At 50.5% G+C, this 17,468-nt stretch overlaps 1 protein-coding gene and 1 non-coding gene across 2 annotated transcripts in view; both read right to left on the reverse strand.

The window, feature by feature from the left end:
- Tpm4 (tropomyosin 4) overlaps nucleotides 1-3,959 on the reverse strand; it is a 16,540-nt gene extending 12,581 nt beyond the window's left edge. The window contains exons 1-2 of the mRNA XM_028787716.1: nucleotides 3,767-3,959; nucleotides 451-584 (exon numbers count right to left, since the gene is read on the reverse strand). Coding sequence (XP_028643549.1) covers nucleotides 451-584; nucleotides 3,767-3,898 — 266 coding nt within the window. The 5' untranslated portion in view covers nucleotides 3,899-3,959. The remainder of the gene's footprint in view (nucleotides 1-450; nucleotides 585-3,766) is intronic.
- LOC114639116 lies at nucleotides 2,086-2,214 on the reverse strand. The gene has a single exon (XR_003713959.1). It is a non-coding gene; the product is annotated as a small nucleolar RNA SNORA5 (small nucleolar RNA).
- Nucleotides 3,960-17,468: the final 13,509 nt, after the last annotated feature.

Genomic DNA, 17,468 nt, shown 5'->3' on the forward strand with positions numbered 1-17,468 from the left:
ATGCATCTGTCTATGTGCATCCGTGTACGTGTGGATCTGTGTACATGCATCTGTCTATGTGCATCCGTGTACATGCATCCGTGTACGTGCATCCATGAATGTGCATCTGTCTATGTGCATCCGTGTATGTGGATCCATGTACGTGGATCCGTGTACATGCATCCGTGTATGTGCATATGGAGACCAGAGAAGGATGTCAGGTGTCCAGCTCTGTTACTCTGTCTCATCCCCTTGAGACAGGATCTCTCACTGAGCCTGGAGGTAGGCTGGCAGTCAGCAAACCCCAGTCCTCCTGTGTAACCACACTGGCTTTTCAAGTGGGTGATGGAGATTTAAGCATTTAAATACTGAGCCATCAGCCCTCACACACATCTTTTTAAAGTCAGGAAAGGCTTCATGTAGCCCAGGCTGGCTCCACCCCTGGTCTGCCACAGGTCAGGAGCATCCTACCTCTCACTCTCATCAGCAGCCTTCTCTGCCTCTTCCAGCTTCTGCAGGGCTGTAGCCAGCTGCTCCTGAGCACGGTCCAGCTCCTCCTCCAGCAGCTGGAGGCGGCGGTTGAGAGCCGCTGCATCTCCTTCAGCCTGGAAAGTCAGATACACACCCAGATTAAGAAGAGGCAAGCTGGCAGGCAGGAGCCTTCCACCCCCTCCCCCTCAGTGACCCTGACACCCAGCCACAACCTACCCAGGGACCCAGGCTCAAGGGAATTCATACTCATTTAAATTTGATTTTTAAAAATTATTGATCTGTGACACAGGGCCAGACTGGTCTCTAACTCCTGGACTTAGGGATCCTTCTGTCTCAGTCTCCCTGGGTGCTGACACAAGGCAAGGCACAGTGCCCCAGCCTCTCTGGAGAACATGCAACTGAGCAAATTTATTGTTTTATCTTCAAGTCTCACCCACCTTACAGGTGGAGACAAGGAGGTCCCACTAGTGCAGTGGTTTTGTTTAGTGACTTAGGGCTCTGTCACCCAGGGGTGGCTACCCTCAAGAAGGAGCATGGAAAGTTGGTCACATGAGACTCAATTAGCAGGGCATGGTGACACACACCTATGATCCCAGCTCCAGGAGATTGAAGTCAAAGGACAAAGAGTTTCAGGCTAACCTGAACTATTATACAGTAAGATCTCTGTCAAAATACCAGAAAGAGGGGGAGTTGGCTTAGGGGCAAAAGCACTTGCGGCCCAGCATAAGGACCTGAGTTTGAATTCCTAGCACATACTTTAAAATAGCGGGTGAGTTCATGAGGAGATGCAGAGGAAGCCATGCTGCAGGCTTCCTTTAAGGAATAACCACTACATGGGGACAGCTATAAAACTCAGTGGGAGTCTGGGACCTCTCTGCCTCAGTTTACACAGCAGGAGAAGTAAAAGAACAATGCCAGGTGCCTGTAAATATACAGAGGACGCCCCCCCCAAGTTTGTGATCTGTGACTACCCTCCCCCAACACCAATATGTGCCTGTGTGTCTCAGGTCTCTCTTCTCCCACAGTGTGGGTCCTAGGGATTGAACTCAGGTCATCAGCCTTAGTGGCAAGCACCTCTACCCAGCTGAACCATCTCAGTGGCCCATGGGTGCCTCTTTCTTATGCCTTGAACCTCAATACCTATCACAAACAGCAACTGGGGAGGATTGGTTCCAGCCCACTGCAGTTTTTAGTATATTTAGGGAAAGCAACCAGGACCTCTATCTAGTTTGTTAACTTTTGCCATTTTCTACAAAGAACCTAAGTTAGTGGAGTTTTTAGTTGGTTTTTTGAGTTATGAATCCCAGGTTGGCTTCCAACTACATAGTCTGGCCCTAACTTCTGATTCTCCTGCCTCAACCTCTCAAGTGCAGGAACTGCTCCTCATTCAGTAGCCTGGGCTACAGGAGCACAAGGCCACACCCAACGTAGTCATCACTTCCACAATCACACTGAGTTTCCTCATTCATGAATTGTCTCAAAGGAAAAGAACTTAGACGGCTGAGGCACACTTTGAATCTTGGCATCTTCTCCTCTCCCCTCCCCTCCCCTCCCCTCCCCTCCCCTCCCCTCCCCTCCCCTCTCCTCCCCCTCCTCTTCTCTCTTCTCTTTTCTTGATGTCTATGACTAAATTTACCCCTGAACCTAGCATGGGGAACAGGGCTCAGGAATCAGTTCCTTTGGCAGCCTTCTGGGCCACTGCTCGCCGTCATTAGGACAGGCACTGAATTTGACTCAGCTGCAAGCATATTTTCAACTGTTTAAAATCGAAAAAGTTCTCGTTCACAACCACGCATTAACAGAAGCGCACACTCGAGCCACACACACACACACACACACACACACACACACACACAGAGGCTAAGTCATCTTGAGCTCCGCCCCTTCCTGCAATCAAAGCCTTCCAAGGGCTACAAAGGGTTTCCCTTATAAGGTAAAAGAGGCTTGCTAGATACTTGTGGCCAAGCAACAGGAAGACGTCGACGTCGGTTAATCACACAAAAATCTAAATGAAACCAGCTGTTGGGACACAGGCCCAGAAGTCAGCCACACACACACACACACACACACACCATCTGGGTGCTTCTGGCCCGGAATCAACTTGAGATGTCTTTCTACAACCAAAAGAAGCATGCTCTACCACACAAACTTTTAAAGAAGCCCTAAAGTTTTCCAAAAGGCATCCCCCGCACCCCACCCTTAGACCGCCAAATTCCTGGCTTGGATGGAGTTTTGAGGCCATTTTGGAGATGCCTAGGGTGGAATGGGCGTATAAGAAGCCAGAACAGCTACTGTGAAGAACTTCCGCCCAGTTCTGAGCAGCCCGAGCGGTCCTTGAGGGATTCAAGGCTTCTACTCAGGCCAGGCTGTCGCCCAGCAGCCTTGGGAGAAGTCCAGGCGGTGCCTGCGCTGCCAACTCCACCTGGCCTTTCAGTTTCTAGGATTCCCGCTCTGAGTTCCCACACTCCCGGCTTCAGGGGACCTGAGCGATCACGCAATACCCCTCCCTTGTCTGTGAGTGTCCTTCGCTAGCAAACGCCGCTCTGCTACTAGGGGGTCTCCATGCCCCGGAATGCCTCTCCCTAGTCTTGTCTTTCCACCCACCTCTAGTGGAGTCTTGGGAGACACGCATAGAATGCTTTGTGGGTGCCAGAGCTGGGGTTAGAACCCAGATCCGTCTCTGGCCCTGGGCTTGACCCAGGGAGGAAGAGGAGGCGCGGAGGCTCCGTCCTCTTTCCGAACTATTCATGCACCCGGGTCCCTGGACTCTCAGGGAAGGCGCATACAGTGGGCGCTCTGGTAGCGGCGGTGGACAGGCCCCCTAGTGGGTATTCCCTGGGTCTAGGGACACGGGGTGGTGGGTGTCCTGCAGGCCAGCGTCCAAATTCTCCTGCCCCCACCCCGCCCTCAGCGGACACGTCGCGGCCGCACCCTAAGGACGCACCGGGAAAGTTCAGGCGCGAAGAAGCAAGAGCGCGCGCCGCTCCCGCCCCCGCCCCCACCTTGGTCCAGCCGCAGACAATGGGAGCGCGGTATCTGCCCCACCGCTCCGGAGAGCCCCGCGCAGGACTGTCCCCCGCAAGCCCCCAGTTCCTGCCCCGCCAGCATACGGGGCTCCGGGGTCCAAGAGTGCAGACGATCAAGGCGGAGGACGGACGGAGGGCGGGGGTGGGGGGAGCTGGAAGCGCGCGGAGCAGAGAAGAAAAGAGGGCGTGAGGGAGAGGGGCCCGGGAACGCGGGGACGAAAGCTGGGGTCGGGAGGGGGCCGCGGACAGCGCGGGTCCGGGTCTCTCACTTTCTCGCGCCGCTCGCGCTCGCCGTCCAGCTCGCGCTGCAGGCCCTGCGCTCGGTCCTCCGCGTCGTCTGCCTGCTGCTGCAGGGCCTGGATCTTGCGCTTCACCGCGTCCAGAGAGTTGAGGCCGGCCATAGCTCACTCGCTCCGCTGGGCTCCAGCGACAGCTAGGCGGCCGCACCCGGGCCCGTGAGCCTTGGCCACGCCGGGGCCGCCCCCGCCTCTCCCCGCCCCGTCCCCCCCCCACCCCCGCCCTGCTGTCAGGCCGATGAGGTCACCCCGGCCGGCCGCGACGTCAGCATCGGGCGGGGGGTGGTGGCAGGGGGTGGCTGACGTAGGCACCGCTGGCGGCCTTTGCCCTGGGGGCTCCTAGTCCTCCCGCGAGGCCCGCCCCGCCTAGCCCAGCGGCCAAGCACTTACCTGGGATCTTCTCCGCCTGCTTGAGTTTCTTCCTCACGTCTTTCAGGACCTTGGAACGCCTGTTCCGTTCTTCCTCCATGCTTTTCTGTTTCTTCTGGACGTGCATCAGCTGCTTTTCCACCTGGAGACACAGGAGGGAACGAGTCAGCCTCATGGTCTGTTGCCTGGCACTTGAGAGGCTGAGGCAGGAGGACTGGAAGTTTGAGGCCCTGCAAATGAACACAAAGCCTGTATGAGCTGGGGAGATGGCTCCACGGGTAAAGGTGCTTCCTGCCAAGCCTGATGCCCAGGGTCCATTAACCTCACACATGCACCCCCACATTAATGTAGAAAGTAAAAGGTTTATACAGAGAAGGTCTTCCTCAGAGGACACAAGTTTGTGAAAGTAAAAAGTATGTATAGACAAAGTCTTGGACAGAGGACTCAGGTTTGATTCCCAGCTCCTGTTCCGGGGGAGCCAACATCCTCTGCTTCCATGACCCCTTAGCACAGGCACGCATGCAGGCAAAACACTAATGTAAAATATAACCCCACACACACACACACACACAGTGGTGAGTGTGCGTTACTGAATACTCTTCTCTTGACCTAGGGACTGACCATTCTTGGACTCACCAGAGTCCCCACTCTCTTGAGGAAGTCAGAGCTTTAGTTTGCAACACTACAAATTGATTTTTGCACTCTCATTTTCCAAAGGCAGGTCTCAGATGATCTCTGTTTAAGCAAAGTGGACCCTATGAAAACTCCCTGAGTTCCGTAGGTAGAGACTTTCTGATCAATGTGCAAGCCCTTTCTCTGCTGAGAACCTTTCTTGGCTTCCCATTGCTCTGGATAGTGTTACTGAGGAAGGTGTCACCAAAGCATCCTCAAGGCCCCAGATCCTGCTCCCACTCCAATCTTGGTCCCACATCTGGCTTTCCGGGCTGTCCTGGAAGAGACTGACTCTCAGGACCAACTCCCTTCTGAGCTCCTCTAACTTTCGAATGCTTGTCATGCATCTGTTTTAATTAACATGTCCTTTGACCTTCCCTGGAATCTAGTGCTGTTTGTTCTGAGATCTGTCCCCCCTCCCCCATTTCCCATTTGAGGCACCCCGTGTCAGTGTCTCTTTTGAGGCACCCCGTCAGTCTCTCTGAGAGACACTCAGCCACCATGTGACACCTCCTAGCTGCTAGGGTCACTCTTTGTCAACTCCACAGGATCTCCTGCTACCCCTGATGTGGCCTGGAGCAGGACTCGCCCACTGCCTAAGTACTCCCCTGCTCCAAGCTTCCTGTCCTCCCAGCCGGAAGCACTGAGGGCGGTTGCCTTTCTGTAGATTAACCCCCACCACTTCCCCTAACCCCCACAGGACTGGAACCCAGTTCTTAAAATAAATTTGATGGGGACTGCATGATCACACCAAGACTCAGATCTCTATGGACAGTAAGTGTTAAGTAAGATGATAGCCAGCTACATATGTGTGTGTGTGTGCATACTTGTGAGTGTGGGCAGGTGTGTGTGTGTGTGCACACATGCAAGCGTCCACTTTTTTCCCCTCCCCCCCTTTTTTTTGATTTTTCAAGACAGGGTTCCTCTGTGTAGTCCTGGCTGTCCTGGAACTCACTCTGTAGACGAAGCTGGCCTCGAACTCAGAAATCTGCCTGCCTCTGCCTCCCAAGTGCTGGGATTAAAGACGTGCGCCGCCACTGCCAGCCCCCACCACCCCCCTTTTTTTGACACTGCTTCTCACCCTATGGATCAGGCTCAACTTCACAGAAATCTGCTGCCTTTCCTCTTGACCCTGGATTAAAGTGTTGTTTCTTTCCTCCCAAAGGGAGTGCTTGTCAGAGTTGCCACCTGGGAGGTCCTGAGGCTCTGGGCTGATTGGATGAACTCAGGGCTGCAGGCATAGGGCAGACACTCCTAAGTGAATAGGAGTTAGAGCCCATTCTCCAGGTGGTAGAGTCAGCAGAGAGCTGTCCCAGCTGGCTTGTCTCAGGTCTCCAAGGCCACTCTGGACACCATCCCAGCCTGCCACAAGGACGGATGTGACTGGGCCCATCCCATCATTCATAGCACTTCAGGCTAAAGGGAGAGCCTTGACCTCCAGGCAAAGAGCTAGAGTCTTGCTCTCTGCCACAGATAGGTGAGCCCTCTCCCCGCCCCTTTCATGGCCTTAGTTTCCCCAACAACTGAATGAAAACCTTAATCTGGTGAACCTTGAACACTCTAGGGCAGGTAGCTGTCTGTGTTTGACTAAGAGATTGAGTCAGCTCCCTTAAAGACACCTCACAGACCAAGGCTGGCCATCACCCACTTGTCTTCCTTCTGGACCTGTGCAGTGGAGTATTTATTGAGTACTTACTGTATGCAAGCATGGGAGCTCTCTCAGTGTGAATCAGATTTGACTCCACTGGATATGAATCATAGGTTATAAAGGGAGTTTGAGGGGTTTTGTATTCTTTTTTAAAAGTGTGTGTGTGTGTGTGTGTGTGTGTGTATGCACACTCTCGCTCAAGTACCTGCAGAGGTATTGGGTTCCCTGGAACTGGAGTTACAGGCAGTTGTAAGTTGCCTGACGGGTGATGGCAGCTGAATTCAGGTTCTGCGTTAAGAGCAGCAGGTGCTGTTAACCACTGCCCCATCTCTAGTCCTGTTTTGTTTTGTTTGTTTTGTTTTGTTTTGTTTTTTGAGGCAGTGTCTAATTTAGCCCAGGTATTCTTCCAGGTTCCTATGGAGCCAGGGACGAGCTTGAATTCCTGAACTTTCTGCCTCCACCTCCAGAGGGATGGGGTGACACCCTGTGTCCTCTCACCTGCCTGGGCACTTAAGTGAGTTCTTGATCTTTTGGGAGACAGCATTTGTACAAGAACAGTTGGGACTTACAGAGATACAGGCTCACTGAAGTCCCATGTTAGAATGGCAAACAGTCCCTGAAAGCAGGATGGCCCCTGGATCACACAGGACTTTGGTGTCAGTGCTGGTTTGACTAGAGGCTGTGCTATCCACTGTGAGGATGCTCACTCAGCCTCCTCCCTCTAGCACCCTGAGGCTGGGATGTCCCTCTCTCCTCCAGCCGGGGCTCACTGGGGGCTCTGTTTACAGCTGAAGTCACCACAGGCCCAGCAACAGCGCATAGCAGGAAGTGATCTTTGGTATGTGGTAGTGTATGTGTGTACACATTCGTGAGTGTTCGTGCCTGTGTTGTATGTGTGTACACATGCGTGAGTGTTCGTGCCTGTGTTGTATGTGTGTACACATGCGTGAGTGTTCGCGCCTGTGTGTAAGACAGAGGTTAACGGTGGGCATCTTCTTCTAATTGCTTTCCATTTTGTTTTTGAAGTAGACTTTCTGACTAGAACTGTAGTCCATTAATTTGGTGAGACTGGCTGGGCAGGGAGCCCTGGGTCAGCCTGTCGCTGATACCCCCAGACATGCCCTGCTGTGCTGGACTTTACATAGTATCTGGGAGTCTAGACTCAGGCTCTCATGGGTGTGAGGCAAGCACTTTACTCACTCTGCCATCCTCTACACACTCCAGAGATTCCAGTGGCAGGAGGTGGGGAAAAGAAGGAAACAGCACCAACAGGCCAGAGTCGCTTCCTGTCCAGATCTCATGCCCAAAGCCTTCCCTGACCAGCCACTGTGCTTTGGGACTCAGTTTTTCTCCCAGTAAAGTGGTTACAGAATACACAGTTTAACGAGGTGGAGGCAGGATGTGGGGTCAAAGGGCAGCAGTAACGGATGTTGCTGCCCTGGGCTGCAAGTGGGGCAGGAAACAGCCAGGCCAGTTTTCCATCCTGCTTCCCCACTGGACAGGCACAGCCAGGAACTGGATCTGGCTGAAGGTCCCTGGGGGTCATGGGGACAGTGTTAGGTTCAGATGGGACCTGACTGGTTCTCTCTGTCTTCCTGCAGTGTTAGGCCCTCAAGGGAAGGGAAGTCCATATTGTTATCTGTAGCCAACCTGCAGCCTCCCTCACCAGCAGGAGTGACTGACCTTCAGTACCACACCCTGCCTTCTTCTCCAGGAGGTGGGACCTGGTATCCCACCACAGAGCATCCTAAGATTTCACTGAGGCCTCAGAGATGGTGGCCTCTAGCCAGGTGCAGTGGTGAACTCCTGTCATCGTGGCACCTGGGAGGTTCAGACAGGTGGATGACTTGTGGGCCAGCCTGTGCTACATAGCTGGATCATAAGTCAAAAGCCACACCATCGCCACAGCTCAGTGAGTAAAAGTGCTCACCACCAAGCTTGAGAACCCGGATTTAGCCCCAGGACCCGAAAGATGGAAGGAAAGAAGCGACTCCTGAAAATTGTCCTCCAATCTTCATGTGTGCACCCCACTCCCCACAAACACAAAGCAGATAAATAAGACGAGAGACACTTGGATTTCCACCCAGGTCACTCCTAGCAATTTCCTTGAGAAAAAAGGAAAATATAGAAACAAAAACAAAACCAAAACCTAAAAAAAGTCCTGGGCTTGGGGAACTGGCTCACTGGATAAGAAAACTTACAGCACAAACATGATGGTCTGAGTTCAAATCCCCAGCACTCATATTAAGAAGAAAACATGTACATGTACTGTGACCCCAACACTTTGGAGGTCAGTGACAGGAGGATTACCAGTACTTACTGCTGCCAGACCAGGTCCAGGATCAGCAGAGAGACCCTGCCTCAGGAGAGTAAAGCTGAGGATGACAGAGCTGGGTACCAGTCCCCTCTTTCCTCTGGGACACAGATGTGTGTGCAACACACACACACACTCACACAAAGAAAAGAAAAATCCATCGAGAAGCAGGACAAACTGCCACCATTTTGATCACAGAGCTGGTTGGGGACTGCAGGAATCTTCTCTTTTGAGCACTAGGCCCCCTTGGGAGATTAACCGAGACCAATCACTCACAATCAGTGAAAAATGGAGCCACAGACTTGATTATCCTTTCCCCAAAACAAGCTCTTCATGAAGGTCCAGCCTGAGACAGCAGAAATCAGCACAGAGAGGGTGCTGAGCAGCTGGGAAGCAACCCAGCACAGCCCAGGCCAGCACAGCTCAGGCTCTTACTTGTTTGAGCTTGTCTTCGGCACTTTTCTTGTCTGCCTCGGCCTGCTCTGTGTAGTCGATGGTATTCTATGTTTCTAGCTTCAGCATCTATATCCCTTTCATGACGGCCTCCATAGTTTCTGTGGGGTATGGGCACAGGGCCGAGTGAGCAGCCCAGGGTGGAGGACCAGGTCTTATAGGTCCAGCCTGCCCACCCTCCTGCAGGCAAGTCTTGGAGGAGGCCCAAGTCTACTGCAGGGCCAGCTGCCACTCCTTTGACAAAGGAGGACTTGGCTAGCCTACCAGCCTGAAGCCCTAGGCTTATTTGGGCCTAGGGTTTTTTTTTTTTTTTTTTTTTTTTTTGGTTTTTTCGAGACAGGGTTTCTCTGTGTAGCCCTGGCTGTCCTGGAACTCACTCTGTAGACCAGGCTAGCCTCGAACTCTCAAACTCAGAAATCCACCTGCCTCTGCCTCCCAAGTGCTGGGACTAAAGGCCTGCGCCACCACAGTCTGGCTAGGCTTTTCTTAAAAAAAAAAAAAAAAAAGCCAGCTCAAGTTCCAGTTATAACCTAGTGACACAGATGTGGGACCCACGCGGGACTGTGGGCAACAGGCAGGTGTCTGAAGATTCCTGTGACCAGGCCATAGGTGGGGTTTGCACCTCACAGCCTTAGTTTCCTTGGTTCCAGGGAAGAGTGAAGGTTTGTGAGTAGGCTCAGAGTGTTTGCCTCAGGTGCGGAGGATCCCGGTCGGTGCCCTTGCCCTGCTGGGTCCTGCTGGTGGGCATCAGGCCCAGTTGTCTTCATTTGGTCTGTGCCAACACCTGGCTCAGTCTCAGTCTCCGCACCTCTCTCTCATCCCTTCCTCCACCGTCTCTCTTTCTATCTCTCTCTCTGTCTCTCCTGTCACCAGTGTTGGTATCAGGCTGGAACCCAGTGACATCACATCTAGGTGACCCCTACATCGTTGCCAAGGCAACCACCATACACTCCCAGAATCCACTTGGCTACCTCACCTTCACCTGGGAGAGGCTATGTCACTGCCCATATAAAACAGGAAGAACTTCCTGACCTCGCTCTCTTTCTCCGCCATCTTCTCCTACTTCTCTCCCCCCACCTTTGCCCTCTGCCCTGAATACCCCACCCCCCTTGGAACTGTTTGGTCTGGTGTTGTCTGTTCTAAGTTGTGTGTGGACATCCAACAACCAGGGTTTCTCTCACGTGCAGCTCACCAAACTGAGAAGCTTGGTCCATCAGCTGTCATGGGTAATCTCATGCAAAGTTACAGCTCTTGTCAGGCCTGAGGTTCCTGACACCCCTTTTAGACCCCATACTGTCTTCCTTGTTCAGAGTCTGATTGACTCCCTACTACCTACAAAAACAGAAAATGGCCTCCAACCCCTCTACTTCCCCCTGTCACATCCCTGGAAAGCCTACCTGAGTGACTCCCGGCTCAGCAGCAAGACCTTCTCCGTCCAGGTTCTAGGCCTAGCCCGGACCTTTATAAGTCCTTTCTCTAATGCTTCTCTAATTGGGTCTGTGTCCTTACCATGCTCAATTCCCCTTTGTGCTAGAAGTAGCCTGGATTAAATGCATCTCTCATAGCGTCAGTGATAAAAACACACAGCAGCCAGGTCAAGCCACTGGCACACCACACCAGTCACCAGCCTAACCGGGAGGGTACACAGTTTCACTTTGTTTGGGACAGGATCATCCAATGTAGCCCAGGCTAGTTTGGAACTCGAGATTCTTCCATCTCAGGCCAGCAGAGCACAGGGGTCACAGACTTTACCATAGCACTGGGCTGTGTTCCACCATAGTTTTTTTGCAGTGCTGTGTGAAATTCAGCACCTTACCACATTCTCAGTAAGTGTTACTCTGCCTACTCATGACCTCACTGGGAGGTTCTAGGCAGGAGAGTAGGAGTTCTTCCTTGCCACTGTCAAGCCAAGGACTCTCCCCGCGGGACCAGCTGGGGCTCCCTTCTTTTCCCCCTTGGCCCTGGGCCCCCACTTCATTCTCAGCTCTTCTGTGGCTCCCAGAGGCTTCTGGGTGTCCAGGAGGCTGAGAACCAGACAGCCCCTGCCTTGTCATAGGTGTGGGGGACCCCCAGCCAGCTCCCACTGTCCTGCTTCCCCACCCCTGGAGTGGTGTCCCCGGGCTGCCCTATGGCCCAACACCCGGCTGGTAACAGGGTCAAACTTCCCACGTTCTGCCTCCTGAAGCAGCTGAGCCCTGTGGCAGAGCAGACATGGGACCCCATAACCCTACCTCAGGCCTAGTGTGTAAAACCTGGATTCTGTCCCTGGTATCAGTTCTGGGGTTTCATTCCTAGCACTGCAGGGACTACTGACCTAGGTGATATGTGTGTGGTCTGAGATCCTCCTTAAAATGGTGAGCAGCTCCTTGTGGGTTAGAGAGCTACAAAGCAAGCAGAGCCACAGACTGGGCAGTACCATTGGGTAATTAATAATAATTATAGTAACCATTGAATGGCCCCACTGCACCTGGGGCTCTCTGGCACGTGCCTTCAACTGAATCTACTTGATTTTACAACTCTCCCAAGAGACAGGCACTATGTTTTACTTTAAAAAAATGATTTACTTAGTTGTATTTTATGTGTATTTGTGTACCATATGCATGCAGCATCCTTGGAGACCAGAAGAGGGCATCAGACCTAGAACTGAAATTACTGGAATGTGAGCCACCCAATGTGAGTTCTGGGAAGTGAACCTAGATTTTCTGCAGTAGCAGCCAACACTCCTCATAGCTAGTAACTTATGCACTCGACTGACCTGGGAGTTGCACATGGGCTCTGGACTCTGGAGTCTACATACTTAGCCACTACCCAAAGCCATGGATATCCTCTTTTGGTCCAGGGCCAGCTCAGGCTACTCTCAGGGGTCATCCAGCGCCCAAAGGGTGTCATTGCTGCATCAGGGGACGGTTTACTTATAACGCTGAAATGTCTGGTCCTAGGGGTGTGGCAGCCTGGGCCTCTAAGGATGTTTGCCTATGGAGTATAGCTTCCCCTACGGTGCAGGGTATTTGTCTATGGTGTATAGCTTCCCCCTGTGGAGCAGAGGGCAGGTTTGTTTGGTTTCTGTAGAGATAATAATGCTCCTCTTGGACCCGAGGGTAGAGTGGGAATGTTTGCTTCCCACTTTTACATTGGAATTTATTATTTTCAACACCAATAAGGCCATATAAAAAACACACAACCCAGTTATTATAATTATAGGTTATATGCCTAGATTGGGCAGATCTAACACTATCCTAGCTTATTACCCAGTTACAAGACCCCTTGCTACTTGCCATTTCCCTTGGTCATGCTAATGTGCTCTGCTGCTTCCTTCTCTTCTGGCTTTCTCCTTCCCCTTTATCCTCTTCTCTCCACCTGCCCCCACTCTCAAAGACCTCCCATTCCACCTTTCCCTCCACTGCCCAGTCACAGGCTCTAGCCTTTATTGATCAGTTAAAATAGGAAGAAGTGATATCACCGGAGAATGTGGTGGACTACTCATCCAGGGTCAGCCTGAGACAGAACAAGTTCTAGGTGAAGAAAAGCTTAAATCTAGGTGTGGTGGTACACACCTTTAATCCCAGGAGCCAGGCATGCAGATCTCTGAGTTCAAGGTCAATCTGCAGAGCAAGATCCAGGACAGCCAAGCTTAGGCAGTGAAGGAGTTGGAAAACAGAAAGCTGGTGATGATGTAATAGAACAGGGAGGCCATGTTCCAGCTCCTGAAAGCAGCAGAACTCGGCAGCTTCAGCCATGTGGCTCTGGCTTTAGAGTCAAGAGGAGAAGGAGACTACTGGGACTATTGATGCTGGTTGGCTGGAGCTAAGAAATTAGTGGTGATTAAGAAGAAAACAGCATCACTGAGGTGAAATCTTCTGGGAAGTGTTTTTTGAGTGCACAAAGAGGCTGTGTTCCAGAGATAGCCAAGGTTGTACCTCGAGCTGCAGCTGTACTTGGTAATGTGGTACTGTTTTTTTTTTTTTTTTTTTTTGAGACAGGGTTTCTGTGTAACCCGGGCTGTCCTGGAACTCACTCTGTAGACCAGGCCGGCCTCCAACTCAGAAATGATGAAGGAGTCATGAATTGCAGCTGAGGCTTGGCACTGTGAGAGGCCGTGGAAGGCCATTGATGGTGCTGCCTCAGACGAAGCTGACAGCCCAGGACTGAAGAGGTCATGCAAAGGAGTTGAGGCTTGGTACCATGAAGAGAGCCTATGAGAGGCTATTGATGAAGACTAGTTTCAGTGGAAGACCCCAGCGTATTGGAGATGCCAGTACCATGGGATGATCACCAAGAACAGCGGCAGCAGTGGAGTAGATCAGCCTGAGCTTAGAGTGCTACAGACCAGCCCTTTGGAGGAGCTCAAAAGATCATGCATGGATCCTAGATGTTGAAACAAGAAGCTGTAACACTGAAGTTGCCTTGGAGACCCCAAGATGTTCAAGATGTTAGAGCCGTGGTCTATCTGCTGAGGAAGGCTGCTAATGGAATGGAACCAGCCCAGGAGAAAGAAGCTTGTTGCAGTCAACAAAGATGAAAAAGGGGTGGAGATCTGAAGACTGCATTCATATCAGACATAGAGATGTAGAGTTGGGAGTTTGCCCAGCTGGTTTCCTGTCTGCTTTGGGGATTACAGTTAAGTGACTTGAAGAATCTCAGAAGAGCCCTTGAACTTAGGACTTTTAACACTGTTAAGACTACAGGGACTTTGAAGTTGGACTAAATGTATTTTTCATTATGGTATGTTTAGATATGGCCCCCATAGACTCATGTCTGAACAAGCCTATGGGGGCCAGGGAGTAGAATGTGATGATTTGTATGTACTTAGCCCAGGGAGTGGCACTATTAAGAGGTATGGCCTTGTTGGAGTAGGTATATGTCACTGTGGGAGTGGGCTTAAGACCCTCACTCTAGCTGGGCAGTGTTGGCGCATGCCTTTAATTCCAGCACTTGGGAGGCAGAGGCAGGTGGATTTCTGAGTTCAAGGCCAGCCTGGTCTACAGAGTGAGTTCCAGGACAGCCAAGGCTATACAGAGAAACCCTGTCTCGAACCCCCCCCCCAAAAAAAAAACCAAAACAAACGAACAAAACAACAACAAAAACCCTTACTCTAGCTGCCTGGAAGTCAGTCTTCTGCTAGCAGGCTTCAGATGAAGATGTAGAACTCTCAGCTCTGCCTGCACCATGCCTGCCTTGATGCTGCCATGTTCCCACCTTGATGATAATGGACTGAATCTCTGAACTTGTAAGCCAGCCCCAAATATATGTTATCCTTTATAAGAGTTGCCTTAGTCATGGTGTCTGTTCACAGCAGTAAAACCCTAACTAAGACACTATCTTAAGTCTAAGTTACTTTGCTTCTGTAGCTGACATGTCTGAGTTGTTCTGAGGCCAGAAGCTACAGTCTCTGGCATTTATCACCTCATAGTAAAACCGAGGGGAATTAAGCAATATAGCCTTTGTTTTATCTCTGCAGAAACTTCGAGGCTCTAACTCCCAGCCTTCTATTTGAAGTCACTGGAAAAAAAAGAGACACTTTTAATTTTAGCCTTTATTTCTAAGTTCTTTCTAAAAAGTTTCCTATGAAAGTTCTCTAAGAAAAGGGGTCAGGGCTGTCCTCTCTTTGTCCTTAGCACTGATACATCTTTCTGAGTGTGTGATCACGTGGTAAAAGTTCACCACAAGTTCATACATAAATTCAAATCATACATTGAATAAGAAGTTTATAACAGAGAATGTTTATGTGCATATCCCCTAGGAGTAATGATCTGGCTAAGCATTCATCTCCTGTCACCAGCTCTGCAGGTTCATGGAGAGTTAAAAAGCATAATATCTGTGACTGTTATCATTGAAGTTTTGTATCGATAAACGCAGTCAATATTTTATCTTCTGTTCTTGCACCTATAGTAAATTCTCAGTCCCCTTTGTATGACTTTTGGGTAATTGTTTACAACCTCTTGGAATGTGCTCTGAGTTGTGGTTGTCCGGTTGCTGTATCAGAAACAATTTACTTGTGACACTTGAAGACTGGCAGAGTTATCATTGCAGTTTTGATTATCAGAGAGGACTTAATAGCAGTGAAAGAGCTTAATAATTACTAATATAATTTTAGGAATTGTCATAGGATTATCATTAAGAATTAAGAAATCATCTATTTGTCTATAAAGTGTCACTAGAAGACAATAAGTGCATCTTCATTGTTCTGCAGAGATCTGCTCAAAAGGGTGGGCTAATACCTAGTGATTGTTATATATATTTAATTGTAACAGGAAAAGCATGTTGATAGCAGGAATCTTTCCTAAAATGAAATTCTTCTTGGCCTTGTCTAGAGAAGCAAATCCATCATTAACTTTGACAGTCCATGGCGGAACCATCTCAGGAAGATTACCTGCTAGTTTTTAGCTTCTCCTTGATGGCTCCTGGCACAATTTAACCTCAGAGATTTGGCCAGCTATGAGTCTGTGCACCAACTGTTGCTCACTGAGAAATAATGTCTCCTTGCTCAAGGCTGAGAACAGCATTCATTTACTGAAAGAATTGCTGGGACAGCTGGCTGAGTGAAAGGGTAGATCCTTCAATCCCTCCGTCGCTCTGACCTCTCCAGCTCCAGCAGGCTCTGTGCTGTGTGGAAGGGAACAAGGACTTGGTTTCTGAAGCTTCAGGGTTCCTGGGGTCCTGGCATGTGAGGAAGGGGACTGTCCTTTCCTGGTGGCTCTCTTGGACTCCTGGACTCTGCAGTGGCCTTTTGTGGTCTTGCAGGCCTGTGTGGAGCAGCCCTTTCTTTTCAGGCCCTGGCTCTCTCCCAGGCCCCTCCTTGTCTCTGCAAAAGCTAGATCTCACTGTGTGTTCCTCTCACTCTGTTCTTGCTCTCTCAGGATTTATTTTACTGTTACGTATTGTATGTGTGTATGTTGACCCGAGTCCAGGCTGTGTAGGAAGATTGCTGGGGACCAGAGAAGTGATTCCAGGAAGAAGACACATGTGAGGGAAGCAGCTGGGACTCAGCTTCCCTTTGAGTCTTCCTGAGCAAAAACAGACCTCAGGTTAGGAGGCTGAAAGAGTCACCTAATTATTGTCTTATTTAGTTTATGTACATGTGTGTCTCTTTGTATGCATGGATGCCAAGGGAGGCCAGAAATGGGTGTCTGAGTTCTTGGCTCTGGAGTGACACGAATTTGTGAGCCTTCTGATGTGTGAGAGAACGGAAATTAGGTCTTTGATAGAACAGTAAGTGTTCTTAATTGCTGAGCCATCACTCCAGCCTCACTTGTCCAATTCCTTTAAAAGGTTTTTTTCTACTAAAAGAATTACATGGATGTGGGGTACTCACCAGAGAAGACTTACTCGGACACCAGTTTAAGCCTGTCCAAAGTCTTTATTCATTGCCTGGCAATTACACCAGATGCTTAGGACCCCCGTGTGACCTTGAGGCTTTCTCAGGGTAACCTTTTAAGCACTAAAACCATGTCCTGAGCTAACGTGCTTCAGCTAATGGTAACCAGAAGCAGAACAACAGAAGCCAGAAAGCAAGGTTAGCACAATGCAATGGAGAGAGTCAACTTGGGCTCAGGGTTCCAGAAGTATGGTCACTTGGCTTACCTGTGTGGGCAGAATGTCTTGGTGCAAGCAGGGTGGTGGGGGTGCATACTTTTAATCCCAACACTCAAGAGGCAGAGGCAGGTGGATCTCTGTGAGTTCCAGGCCAGCTACTTCTACACAGAGAGACCCTGTCTTGACAACCAAAAAAAACAAAACCAAAACCAAACATTATGGTGCATTTCTTGTTTAGATGACTTGATGTTGGCATCAAAAGAGCAGCTTCCAGATCGTGTCTGGAAGTATTCTGCAGACCCTCTCTGTCCCAAGTCTTTGGATCAGGCTGTGTTACAGATTCCCATTTGGCACTGTGTGCCCCATGGCCACTTGTTCGCATTTGACCAGTTGTGGGTCTGGGTAACATGCTCCATCTGCTGCAGAAAGAAGCCCTTGTAGTGACAGGGAGGGCTGCATTTACCAAGAGCTTGCAAATGCCGCTTTAGCCCTCTCCTAATCCAGTCCATCTGATGGTTAACCAGGATGCATCTGTGATAAAGTTAATCAGTGGGGGAGAGGAGATATCTCAGTGGTTAAGAGTGACTACTGCTCTAACAGAGAACCAGAGTTCAGATCCCAGCACACACATCTGGCAGTCACAACCATCTGTAACCCCAGCTCCAAAGGACCTGTGACATCTGTAG

Source organism: Grammomys surdaster, unplaced genomic scaffold, assembly GCF_004785775.1.
Source record: "Grammomys surdaster isolate TR1022 unplaced genomic scaffold, NIH_TR_1.0 125672, whole genome shotgun sequence".
NCBI classification, from domain to species: Eukaryota; Metazoa; Chordata; class Mammalia; order Rodentia; family Muridae; genus Grammomys; species Grammomys surdaster.